This window comes from Aspergillus caelatus (genome assembly GCF_009193585.1).
Source record: "Aspergillus caelatus strain CBS 763.97 unplaced genomic scaffold BDV27scaffold_156, whole genome shotgun sequence".
In the NCBI taxonomy this organism is placed as follows: domain Eukaryota; kingdom Fungi; phylum Ascomycota; class Eurotiomycetes; order Eurotiales; family Aspergillaceae; genus Aspergillus; species Aspergillus caelatus.
In genome coordinates this window covers 73,800-86,283 of record NW_022475419.1, presented here as the reverse complement: position 1 = coordinate 86,283, position 12,484 = coordinate 73,800, and the positions used below count along the sequence as shown (strand labels likewise).

Genomic DNA, 12,484 nt, shown 5'->3' with positions numbered 1-12,484 from the left:
AAAAAAAAAAAAAAAAAATCAAAGACAGCATCGTAGAAATACATACGTTAGCTCTAAAATATCAAACTTTCCGATATCTACGCGTCATTTTCTCCCCTGCCCATTACACTCTCCACCCTTCGTCTCCACCCTCTCTCTCTCTCTCTCTGCGACTCATCCACCGTACCCAAAGAACCACCACTCTCACCCCCATTCTCCCTATCACCCGAATAAACTTTCCTAACCAACCACCTCCTAAAAATTGGCACCAAAACCGACCCCAGAGCAATCTGCAACCCCTGAAAAACAACCATAGGCAACTGTATCTTGGCCTTCTGCGAAACATCCAGACCCTTAAAAATCAAATTCGCCAATGGAACACCCATAGCGGGCGTCTTGGCCGGTACGCAGTATGCGACTGCTACCGTGTCTTCTCTCGAGAGCCAGAGGACAGACACCGAGACTGAGACGGTTAGCCAGATAATGAACATGGCGATGGAGATGAAGACAATGAAGATGATGTTCGAGGCCTTTACGGAGGTGAAGACGTTTGAGCTGAAGGCTGCATCATAGGCTTGCCATACCACCAGGAGGAGGCAGATCGAACTTAGTTTGTTGAGTTTCCAGGTGGTGAAGATTTTGCGGAGGGGTTTGGGGAAGAGATGTTGCAGGATTTGGCCGATGAACTGGAGTTTTTTTGTTTGTTAATATTCATTTCCTATATTTTTCTTTCTTCCTTTCTTTCTTTCTTTCTTCCTTCCTTTCTTTCTTTCTTTTTCTTATTTTTTTTTTGTTTAGGGTGTGGGGGTTTGTTATACGGTGGAATTCTACTTACCATAGGTACAAAGACAGATAATCCAATCTGTTTAAAGATACGTGCATAGATCGCCGCATAATTCCCCTGCTCCGAAGAAAGAAAACCGGTATACCATGGCTTGGGCAGACAATACATCTGAATGAGCAAGGGGGTTAAAAAGGGCCCCAAGAAATTGCCGATAGTGGATTCCACCACGGTCAGGGCATCGTTACCATGGGCATTCCGCGTCATGACCACGTTAGAGGAGATGGTAGTCGGGACACAGCCCATGAGAAGAAGACCAATAAGTAGAGCCTCATCCATGAAATCAGGGTTCGTTGCGCACAGCGACACGACGGCATAGACAGACGCCGAGGTGAAGAGGAAACATTGTATCTGTACGAACAAGTGGATTTTCCAGCGACTGTAGTTCTCGATCAAGGCGCGCGTGGACAATGTACATCCCGTGATGAAGAAGATGATTGTGACGCAGAGATATGAGATCACGGTTTCAATGAGTTCTTGGTCTTTGGTCGGGGCTGGTGCTTGGGAGGCTATGAGGATCACAATGCCGATGCCGATGAGGAACCATTGCCCTAGGATGATCTCGGAGATCTTGCGCCAGAGGGGTTCTTCTGCCGGCATGGGAGAAGTGAGAAGTAATTAGATTAGGGTTTATTATGTATATATATATCTTTCTTAATGGCATTGTTTTTATGGATAGGGCCTGGCATGTCTTTCTCCATGTGGATCGCTGGCAGATCGGCAGATTGTTTAGGCGATAGGTAAAGAATCTTCCGAAGGCGTGAGATTTTCCGAAAATGACTTGATTCGTTGGCAGTGCACGGATCTTTGATCGATAAGGGTTGGGGCTCCACTGCTTTGATAAGATTGAAATACTGCTCTCTATAGATCGTCATAGTAAGGGTGGATGCAAATTGTGAACTGCCTTTACTCTTTTTGGTCGTTATTTATAGCGGCAATCAGCTCGAAAGATGAACGCGAATTGATATGCGGAATACATGTCGTAGAGAAATTTCTATCATCCTAGATTGCTCCACAAGGATTCGCGATGGATAGGGATCAGATAACCCATTGAATATTCGTTGTAGACTTCTTATACAATCACCAAATATTGATAAAATAATATGTATAGTACTGTAGTCATTCTTTATTCGTGGCTAGTATTACCTCGTCTAGACATTAAGTGAGAGTTAATCAAGAACACACCCAAAATAATAAGCGAAGCTCGTGGCTCAAGGTCTTCTTCCATGACCGGTTCCCCATGGTGGCAAAGCTCTCATGTATAGAATATTGCCTATCGACGTGGATGTTTTATACCTGAATGTGCATATCCAGCCGAAGGTAAGCCATCACGGACGGCAGATTTGAACTACAGCAATGCTAACGAGGCTGAACGCCGTGGCCGCTTCGGACACTTGGGCTAATATTAAGACAGGCTCTACAGATCATAGAATACATTCCTTCTACTGGAGTCCATCAGTGAATAAAGCCCGTCGTGTGGAATTCTTGTGTTTCTCTTCTTGACAGTCACCATGATCTGGAAAGAATGACTGAGGTTTGTAACTTAAAGTTGCAACATCTGGAGGCAGCCAATCTGGAATTTTGGGTACGACAAGCTCTAGAGCTGGGGGCTCGTGTGAAGGTCAAGACAGAACATCTGACGGCTTCTTCATCGGCTAAATCGTTACCAAAGAGAAAGTTCTCACCAGCACATGACATGATAGATAAGGATCCGAAAAAGGCCCGAGTCCAACCGGCGGAAATACCTAGATTTTACAACGGATGATGGGTTTTATGTTTAATGGCAACGATGTTTTTTCGTGTGACCTGATAAGTTTAAATGCGGAAAACTTACCTACTTTACCAAAGGTAGAATACTTTTCAGTAAAAGGAACTCGGAGGACGGGTTCTATGTATGCAGATCTATGAGAGATTTAAATGGGTCCACTATTTATGGTGAGTGACTAGTGCTACGGAGTTCTAAAACCTTTGAAAACAATGAATATATTCCGGGCCGGTTGTTACCTGATAACTGGATTAAATTCTCTATACAACTAAAACACTAACCGAAGCCTGGTAAGGACGTACATATGTACAACAGCGTCCTTCAACTCGCATCTATACTACCTACATTAAGACAGCTCCAGACGCAGTGCATCGTACTGGACATACACCGTTCCGGGGAGAACAGCCGTCTCATAGTCTGTGGCATTATGTGGCAGATGCAAGGTGAGCACATTGTTCCCCACGTTCAGCCAGTCGGCGGGAAATTCCATGCGCGAGCGAACCTGGTAGCAGCTGACAGCTGAGCGGACAATGCAGCTACTGGACTGATTGAAACCGACCAACAAAGTCAGCGGCTCCTTCTGCTCGTTGATGTAGCTCTCCAACGCAAGATTGGCGTAGGGTTCAGTCGCGTTGTACACGTCCGTATTGCCAGCCGCGGTCTTCGCACCGGCCAGTTGGATAGTCAGCGTGGCTGTCTTGCGTTGCTGCAGCTGCTTCTTATCCAAGGAGAAATTGATCGTCCAGTCGTGTGTGGTGTCATATTCGACGTCTGGATTTTCAGGGGTTGGGCCGTACACCGACCAGTGCACGGTGTTGAAATCGACGGCAGGGTCGCTGCTGCCGATGGTATAGTTGACACCATTGGGGAAGTCCTGCTGCCAGTCATACGCTCCCCAGTAGATAAGGTGCTGGGGAGGGTGCAAGGGGTGTGTTGGGTCTGGCGCGTCTCCGTGGAGGAATTCGCCCGAGGACTTATCGGGCGTTCCTAGTCGCCAGACCTCAACACCTGCAGACTCCTGTTCCCAAGTCTCCTGCACCTTGGTTGCCTTTCCGGCTTCCACCTCAACGCCATCATGTACGAAGTCGCCGAAGATACCGTCTGCAAAGACAGTCAAGCGGTATTTACCCTCCTTGACGTGGTCTAATTGGAAGGTTCCGTCTTGGCCCATCTCGGCCCAGTATTGATGCGACGAAGCCTCCACCGAGTTGTCTTGGAAGTATTGTCCATTTACTGTCAGAATCGCGATGGGTCGCTTTGAACCCTTGGGAAGCTTAACCTGGCCTTGTACACTACCGCGCTTGCTGGAGGGAGCATACCCGATCACATGCTTGGCGATTGAGTCGTAGAAGTCAGCGTTCCATCCTGGGTCGGCTAGGGTCTCAGCCTCCGATCGCAAATCTTCCAGAGACGACGCAGAGCCCTTTCCACCGTTGAAGAGATAGTACTGGGGGCCAAAGGTGCGGTCAAAGCCATTAGTAATGTTTGGTGTTCCTTCTCCATGGTGGTTCGACACGAGATAGTTGTAAACGATTCCGTCGACTGTCAGGTCAGAGTGCAGGGGTCCCTAAACCGGTCAGCGGCGCGTTACAAATTAGCATTGATTTGCTAACGTACACCGTAGTATGTGTCCTTGGTGTTCATGACGAGCCATGCTCCGTATGTAGTGCCGTTCGAGTTGGTTCCATCGGCATATAAACCGTGAACACTGTTGTCTCGCCACACTATTACAAAGTTAGCTGATGCAGCCTATCGGTACGTCTCAAAGAGGTCCATACAGTTAGAGAAAGTATATTTGGTGAAATACTCGGAGAATTGAGTGTAGTATGCATCATGCGGGGTATTGTTGAAGCGCCACGTCGCATCCTGCACGACAATCTCTTTATCGATCGCTTCCTGGCTGGGGAGGGGAGCCGTCTGAGCCTCGCTGGATGTCAAGTGTGTCCATAACTCCGTATTTGGGCGGAAGAGGGTTCGGAATTCTTGCAAGTTGCGCAAAAACGGTGTCGTCTCGTTGTAGTACGCCAAGCGGCTAAACGTATGCAGACCCGTTTCGCCATCTCGGAGGAACCAATATTGCTGGAACTGCTGTCCTGTTGGTGTGTACGTGTCGTTTAAGATTACACCAGCATATTTTGTCCCAGTCGAATCGATTCCTTGGACGACCTCCATACGGGGTTCGGTGGTGCCAGCAGTGTAGAAGCCGGAGGGTGTACAGTAGCAATCAAGATACGGACCAACACCGGTACTGCCCGATATGGGTCCAAGGAGATCCTGGCCATCGAGGAAGAGCTCCGAGACGTGACCTTTATCTTTGGCGAAAGTGGATGTTAATCGGTCATTAGTCAAGGTGATTGTACTGTTGTCCTCCGTGACCTTCAGCGCTGCGGAGGCAACGGAGGCGCAGGCAGAGGCCACACCAAGGGAAGCGCGAAGACGCATATTGTGATGGTCAACGTCTTGTAGCTGTCAGCCGAACAGATGGCGCCAGACAACGGTTCCTCTATCCAGGAAGGGGCATTTCCGGCATTTATAGCTAGCGCCAAACTTCACCAGTTCCATCACCGGCGGTTATTATCCCGAGACGAGCTAGTTTGTATGAAGAAGGCATGGTGCCACTCCGTCCAGGGGCACGAAGCTTGACCAAACTCACGGCCATGTGGACCTCGCGAGACCGTCTCAATTGCGGAGCCCCGGAAACCACGCGTAAGTAGTCTGGGGCACAAATGCGGGGAATCGAAGGCGCACTAGTTTCCACACATCATTGATGGAAAAACTCCTTCGGATAACATTGACCCGAAGCTAAGAAGCTTGACTAGACAATTTCAGAAAACGGTGTGCTACACGGAGCTTTAATCTCCGCAATCACAGTCTGGCGCGCAAACCAAAGCGCTGTAGTATGATTTAATTCGATCGGACATCTCTCTCAAAATTGATAGAAGACCGACCTTAGTGCGGTGGACGCTTTCGCATAATTAACAAAAGCATATCGACATCACTACCCTGGGTCTCATCGTAAGTCGGTCCTCTTGACTCATAACGGTCGAACCCAGGAAAAAAAATCGTCAACCTCAAATATGGGAAGAGTCAGCTTTCTTCGGCAACCATGGCCAACATATACAATGAGCCACACATGGCTTGTCGTGATTCAGCTATATGGAAGAACATGATGCCGAATCTATTAGCCTCAACTATCAAGTCTTGATATACCGAAGGAATCCGCATATGCCAAGCTCATGCGTTCGCTAATGATGGCCAAAAGTGTGTCATGAGGTAGATATCGGTCGGAGGTGTGACTGGAAGGCAGGCTTAGTATTGAGAGACTGCCTTGTCGATAGGTTGTGGTGGAACACATTCAGGAGCAGATCCACCCTTCAATCGCGATGTTTCAGGGAACGATAGAATCGTTGAAATGGCTCTTCGAAGCCTTGTCGGTAGGATTATCTGTGTCATTAGCAATCTCCAGCCTGTCTGTGGGTCTATAGCGGAACGAACTAATGGAATAAAAACTAGCTCTGGGTCACTTCAAGCAGGGATGAAAGTCTAGCCCCTTTGCTCAGATACCTGATCGCATGAAAGGGATGTCCTGTCTCTTCAAAACTCCCACTAGTCGTGGGCAGTTCTTTCGTTTCATCGGGAGGAGGAAAGCGCAAATAGCTGCTTCAATCACGACAATCCGATGCCACATGTGACCCACAGAGTCGTATTTAATACTACTCTCCCACATGCCACACCGCAGTTCTGTATGATCTCGATCAAAAGGGACATCGAGACCAACATTTGGGCGCCAGCGGAACCAATGGTTCTTGCTTAAACTTGCCAAGCCTGCAGCTCGCTGCAAGTGGTCAATAGTTCTTGACAACGAAGCAAGGCCACAATACGTTGTGCTGGTACATAGATCTGCCTTTCCCGCGAGGAGCAGGTTCCTGAAACCGTTGGTATTTGTGAACCGGTCGTCGCGAAACCCTATCTTGATCATGCCTTGGCAGTGATGCCATTCCACTGCGACCTAATATAATGATTTCTGTCCGCATTTTTCTTCGTGCTTCGAACAATATCGGACTGTCTACCTTCGGAAATGTCGCACATTACTTCCATCTCTGATGCAATGGTGAAAAAAGAGGAGAAAAGTAGTTCGGAAGCATCCATCCCTCTCGAGGGCGTATCTCCAGCGTTTCCTATCCAGCGGGCTGAAAACATGTCCAGCGACGCCGGAGACCCACGTAATTGGCCCGTTTGGAAGAAAAATGTTCAAATCTTAATGGTCGCTTTCCATTCCATGGTGGCGACCTTCATGGCCGCGGGTATTATCCCAGCATTTGATGCTATGGCTGAAGAATACGGCGTGACGGTGCCAGAGGCGAGCTACCTAACATCGATACAAGTGCGTGTTCCTATTTCCACCACATGCACACGACAATTTGAGACCAAGACGCTGATATACGCCACGACAGATCCTGGTATTGGGGCTCACGCCATTCCTTTGGAAACAGATTACCTGCATCTACGGTCGATACCACGTGTCGCTGGTCTCCGTACTAGGTAGTCTGGTCTGCAATATTGGTGGAGCTAGGTGCACCACGTATGGAGCACAGATGGCGACGCGAGTTCTCACTGCCATACTCATCTCACCCCCAATTGGCATTGGAAGCGGTATCATCACGGAGCTCTGTGAGCCTGAAGAAAGAGCACAGAAGCTGGGTTGGTGGACATTGATGACCACGCTTGGAACTCCGGCGGGGCCGTTTATCATGGGTTTCGTCGCAAAGCATATAGGGTTTGAGTGGATTTACTGGATCTATGTTATAATCAACTTCGTGCAGTTTCTCGCTTACCTACTGCTGGGCGAGGAAACGATATATGTCCCCGGGGATGCTACTGGTGGTGGTAAGCGTGGCCCCACGAGCAAGTTCATCCCTCGCCGAATCGATCCACGTCCACTGAAGCCTCGCGAGTTCATAGAGTCGATCTTCTTGTCCCGATATCCGCGAATCCTGATTCCTACGATTGCTCAGTGTGTTGTCTTTTGCTATGCCAATACGGCCATCATCGTTGAGATGCCCATCGCCTTCGGCCAAAAGTTTCATTTCGACGCTCAGCAGATCGGGCTGCAGTATATTGCAGTGATTATCGGGAGTCTAATCGGGGAACAAGTGAGCGGGCCTATGTCAGACTGGTTCATGAAAGCTCTGAGTAAAAGAAGAGGCTACTTCCGACCGGCTAATCGCTTATGGCTTTCGTACATTGGGTTCGCAACAGTCATCGCGGGACTCTTGGTATGGGGGTTTCAACTGGATAATGCCACATCGTGGAACGTTACTCCCTGTGTAGGTGCGGCTATTGCGAGTTTTGGGAATCAGATCCTGACCACCATTCTCATCTCATTCGCGGTGGACTGCTACAAGGACCAATCGACCGATATCGGTGTGTTTGTTAACTTCGTCCGCCACGTCTATGGATTTGTAAGACATATTCAAGGCCTTCACATTCTATCGCCCTTGAATCTAATATGGAATCCTAGATCGGACCGTTCTATTTCCCTCCCATGTTTAAAACGCTGAATCTGGGTGGCGCTGCCGGGGTCATGTGCGCAATCATTGGCGTGTGTGCTTTGGGCCCTATCGTCGCGATGCATGTTGTCGCTAATCGTAGAAGTCAATGATGGAGGAGTAACAACGAACTGTGATGTAAACTTGTTGCACAAACCAGCAATGATTCGCATTAGCAACGTCCCAGACGGGAGATGGAATGTCACAGATGTATCAGGGTGCGTAACACGGAAATAAGCCCGTTTCCATCGTAGAGAAGACGAGTAAAGTGAAGCGCTTCTCGATACAATTCACTGGCTAGCTTGACATAGCATAGAGGATCTTGGCCACTTTTCTAGTGTAAGTTACTGGGCACGCTGTTCAACCATGACATGTCTTGGAAATCCAGCCAATCAAAGCCTTCCATGAAGATAGCATTCATGCCCTCTCCAAGAGACATGTCATCGACTGCATTGGACGCGGTACTTTGTTGCGGATGACCGGCGGAGGGTTCATGAGATGGGGCCCGTTCTGACACTACCCTTTCATAGAGGATTTCTAGAGCCGCTACACATCGACGTGCAGATGTGCTGTAACTCTGGTACTTCCGAAGAATTTCCAAAGCAGAGTTCCAAGATCTTGTAATTCCAGCCTCGGTCACTTCGACCAAAACTGCGGGACAAAGGTAGCCTGCTATTAAGACTGTGGCAGCCGTATATACATCTATGTTTATTAGTCTGCGCCGAGGTCAAACACCTGTTATTCTTCCAACTCACAGAGGATATTGTACCACCAAGCTGGAAGAGGGCCTGCAGACCCGTCCGCAGGGATGTTTTCGTAAATCAGTTGGATTACTTCTTGGGCTATCTTGACGCATATAGCTGAGCACTGCCAGGCAATTCGTTGGGGAAATGAATCGCTGAGTGAAACTAGTGAATCAGGGACCGTGATGTCGCGAGCTGCACAGTACCTGGACAATATGGGACGGAACAGAAGCATACGGACATGCAGAAATCTATAAAATGGGAAAGTAAGCCACCTGTTCTTCACGACACCATATGACTTAGTATTGCAGAAAGTGACGTGGGGCAGCCATACCTCGCTCTAAGAACGACACTCTGGTGGTAAAAGACCACATCCGTAGAGCCCGCCGGTGAATCTCCTCGTAAGTGCGGCGGAAGACTTTGGCTCCATTTGGATAGAGCTCGATCAAGTTCAAAGATCGTTCGCTCGCCCTGGTTAGTTTCTTTGTTGAAATACAAGTCATACATGTCCTCTGGACTCTCTTCTGGAACAGTTTTGTATAGGCTCAATAAAATATCGTTCATGATTTCATACAACTCGAGCGATTTGGCATAGAATGCCATCACGGATGGCTGATCAGCTGGCTGTGTAGCCTCGATGCCTGAAGCTGTCGGAATATACTCCTCATCCACTGTAGCGGGCAAGGGTACCGATTCGCAGGATGCTTTCGATATCATTGCGGGTCGTCCGAATGTCATGGAGATGACTCTACTTGATATTAGACGTAATAGATCTAACGAATGCGGCACAGCATACCTATCCATGAGCACACATCCGTGCCATATTTTGCGAGCCAGCTGCTGCTCCTGTGGGCTCGGGAGTCGGGCAATAGTTTGCGGAAGATGCAACCCTAAGCTTTGGGCATTTCGTATGGCCAAACCAGTAACAATCCAACATTGATGGGCCGAATCAGTGCTTTGCAGGTACTGTGCCATTAAAAGTAGACACTGAATCAGTGCAGCGGACCCTGTATCCCACAGGTTGAACTGGAGAAGATCCTTCGCGCGTGAAAAGAATGCGTCTGCGGATGCCTCTCGTTCCTCAGGGAGGATGAAGTCAGCCAGCTGACAGGCCAAAGCAAATATGACGTTGAATGTACACATGAGCATAGATTCGTCGCTTTCGAGCGGTTCACCCGTCCAGATCTTCCCATATTCGGCCCGCAACCGGATACCATCAACAAGCGGGTAGAGGGGAAAGACGAAAGACCAATAAACTCCCATCAGACTATCTGCCGTCTTTCTCGGCGGCAAGACATAGCTCTGAATGCTGGAAGGTTTCTCCGATCTCGCACTCATGAGACCTGGAGCATGGGATACTCCTAGAATGGTGTCTGATGTTCGCCGGTGGGGTGAGGTGACTCTTCTGTCGACAGCCATCTTAATCTGATGCATAAAGCTAGCAGCACTAGAGCTGCCAAAGAAGCCTTGCGTCGGGCGTTCTTCTTCGACCGCACCCATCATTGCATTCACACCGTCCGCTCGTTGACGCGCCTGGGCCTGCCCGGATATGTAACCAGCAGTTTTTCTGGAAGGGCTTCGACAAGCACTAGCCGATGGGGAGCCGCCGACTACATCGGTATTTGCGGGGATAGAACTTGCTAGCCGATGACGATTCTCCGAGACTGATGATGGGGGGATGAACTGAGTTGGTACAGGAGCGTCAAATGAGGACACCGGGCTATATGACAAGGTGGACTCCTATTAAACTAGTCAGACCACTACAAATGGATACTTACCCGCTTGGGCCCATTTTTGGAGGAGGTTTATGTGGACATTTGCTTACTTGAACATGGTCTGAGCTCTCGTGTTCCACACTCGTTGGTGCCCTTGCCGGTGTACGACGCGGATTTGTTAGAAGCTTGAGGCGACTCTCCAAGGTAGCAATGTAGCTTCATCTCAGAACATGTTAGCCTTCAATGACCCATAACTCAAGAGACGACCGCCGACATGATGAGGGTCGCCTACAAGTATGGTCTTGACTGACTTTTGTACAGCAAGCTTTTGCTTTCCAGTGTATATACATTGCACTCCCGGATCTGCTTTTCTTGTACAGGGTCCACACACTACGGGGAAATCAAGGTCAGAAGTCCGGTATCAATCCCGGAGCGATCCAAGCATTCATGGTATGATAGAACACACCGGGTTGTGCGCCGTCGCACCGGATCTTCCGAACACGGCATTCATCACAAGCCACGGCTATTTTGCGCCGCTTACTCGGACGGCCGGCATCTTTTGCAGCGCCCGGGGCTTTTCCAGAGGTCGAATTATCCATAATGCTGGGCTATTGAACAATTGAACAAGCGAAGCCACCGCTCGTGGATTTCCGGAAATGTAAGTGCGCAATGGAAGCGCACCCGAAGAGCGGACGTGCTTGGCGACCGGCAGGCTCGGGACTGGTTCCGAGAGCGGCCTGAGGCAACTAATTAAATAGGTGACATTCTTCCTCCGCGCACTCATGGTCAGCTACTCGGAACTCATAATGCAGGTTACTCCATCGATTAAGCACTACACGATACAATGTACTGATAGATTTTGCGCAAACAATCGAGACGAGAAAATACATCGCACGAAATAACCAATTCATGATAATGACAGTATTGTTCAATTCTAATTATTAACAGGCGGGCAACTCTAGTATGCATAAGCTGCCACGAGGATAAACTTGCTAGAGTGTACAGAATGAGCGAAGTGAACCATATATCTCAAATCATTTGTGCACAAATCGCGAGAACGGTAGCGATCTTGATGCAGCGGCGAGGACCAAGAAAGCTGCATTATGTCCAATGATACGCAGGATTTCGTAACCAAATGGCGAGTTGATTACAGGCCGTTGCTGAGAAGGCAAGGAGCCTGGAGGTTGAGGTTGAGGAGCCCGTTCTACTCCACATTAGTATTTTGACAATGAAATTACATACACTGAGACACTTACCTGGGTGTTGCTGCTATCGGAGTTCTGCTGGCAGCAACCGATGTTGGTCTGGCATTGCTTGTTGAGGGCGGAAACAAGACCTGAACCCCTGGTTAACCATCGCTAATATATAAAATTGGATAATACAAACTTACCACTGCAAGCCTCAGGGTTGCCTCCAACAAGGTTGTTGAGACCGAGAATGTCACCTAGACCATTACCGAGGAGGCCACTCAGAAGACCGAGATTTGCGGTCGAAGTCTTCGAGGCGTCCACCTTGTCACAGCAGACGGGGTGGTAGCCCTTCTGAGCACTGCATACGGTATTCCAGCTATTCTGCTGGGACTGATTGATCTTGGTCTGAGACTGAGTGATCTCTGGCGCGTTACCGTTACCGGCGGCAGCACCGGGAATAGGAGCGGTCGGAGAGGCCATGACGGCGGCGGCGAAGAAAGCAGCGACAGTGAAGAACTTCATTTTGATGGTTGGGTTGGGCTGGGTTGGATGCTTTGAAGCAAGTGGTTGTAGAGAAGGGTTGAGGAGTGATGTCTGAGTAGCTAATTGTGCTCGTGATGAAGAACAATCTGGGGAGGGATCCAAGGTCCCTTTTATAACTTTTCAGAGCAAGAGTGAGGCATCCGCTCTCTTCTGCTTTCA

The 12,484-nt window shown here is 48.9% G+C and overlaps 5 protein-coding genes across 5 annotated transcripts; 1 reads left to right on the top strand and 4 right to left on the bottom strand.

The window, feature by feature from the left end:
• Window positions 1-77: 77 nt before the first annotated feature.
• BDV27DRAFT_160218 (bile acid:sodium symporter family protein) lies at window positions 78-1,420 on the bottom strand (the record flags this gene model as incomplete). The annotated part of the gene is made up of 2 exons (XM_032072997.1): window positions 78-665; window positions 815-1,420. The coding sequence occupies 2 exons, from the start codon at window positions 1,418-1,420 to the stop codon at window positions 78-80; spliced, it is 1,194 nt and encodes a 397-aa protein (XP_031925076.1).
• A 1,392-nt stretch (window positions 1,421-2,812) lies between these two features.
• Window positions 2,813-5,399, bottom strand: rglB (polysaccharide lyase family 4 protein). The gene is made up of 3 exons (XM_032076090.1): window positions 4,364-5,399; window positions 4,203-4,309; window positions 2,813-4,152 (listed from the first exon to the last, which is right to left on the bottom strand). Exons 1-3 carry the CDS (start codon window positions 5,025-5,027, stop codon window positions 2,932-2,934), a joined length of 1,992 nt encoding a protein of 663 aa, XP_031925075.1. The 5' UTR covers window positions 5,028-5,399; the 3' UTR covers window positions 2,813-2,931.
• Window positions 5,400-6,420: 1,021 nt separating this feature from the next.
• On the top strand, window positions 6,421-8,937 carry BDV27DRAFT_132248 (major facilitator superfamily domain-containing protein). Its single transcript, XM_032067832.1, has 4 exons — window positions 6,421-6,969; window positions 7,040-8,047; window positions 8,107-8,840; window positions 8,894-8,937. Exons 1-3 carry the CDS (start codon window positions 6,664-6,666, stop codon window positions 8,245-8,247), a joined length of 1,455 nt encoding a protein of 484 aa, XP_031925074.1. The 5' UTR covers window positions 6,421-6,663; the 3' UTR covers window positions 8,248-8,840; window positions 8,894-8,937.
• On the bottom strand, window positions 8,469-11,191 carry BDV27DRAFT_147394 (transcription factor domain-containing protein; the record flags this gene model as incomplete). Its single annotated transcript, XM_032070731.1, has 6 exons — window positions 8,469-8,836; window positions 9,348-9,625; window positions 9,674-10,617; window positions 10,703-10,808; window positions 10,904-10,982; window positions 11,059-11,191. 6 exons carry the CDS (start codon window positions 11,189-11,191, stop codon window positions 8,469-8,471), a joined length of 1,908 nt encoding a protein of 635 aa, XP_031925073.1.
• A 262-nt stretch (window positions 11,192-11,453) lies between these two features.
• On the bottom strand, window positions 11,454-12,389 carry BDV27DRAFT_132244 (uncharacterized protein). The gene is made up of 3 exons (XM_032067831.1): window positions 11,983-12,389; window positions 11,849-11,928; window positions 11,454-11,796 (listed from the first exon to the last, which is right to left on the bottom strand). Exons 1-3 carry the CDS (start codon window positions 12,302-12,304, stop codon window positions 11,740-11,742), a joined length of 459 nt encoding a protein of 152 aa, XP_031925072.1. The 5' UTR covers window positions 12,305-12,389; the 3' UTR covers window positions 11,454-11,739.
• Between the last annotated feature and the right edge of the window lie 95 nt (window positions 12,390-12,484).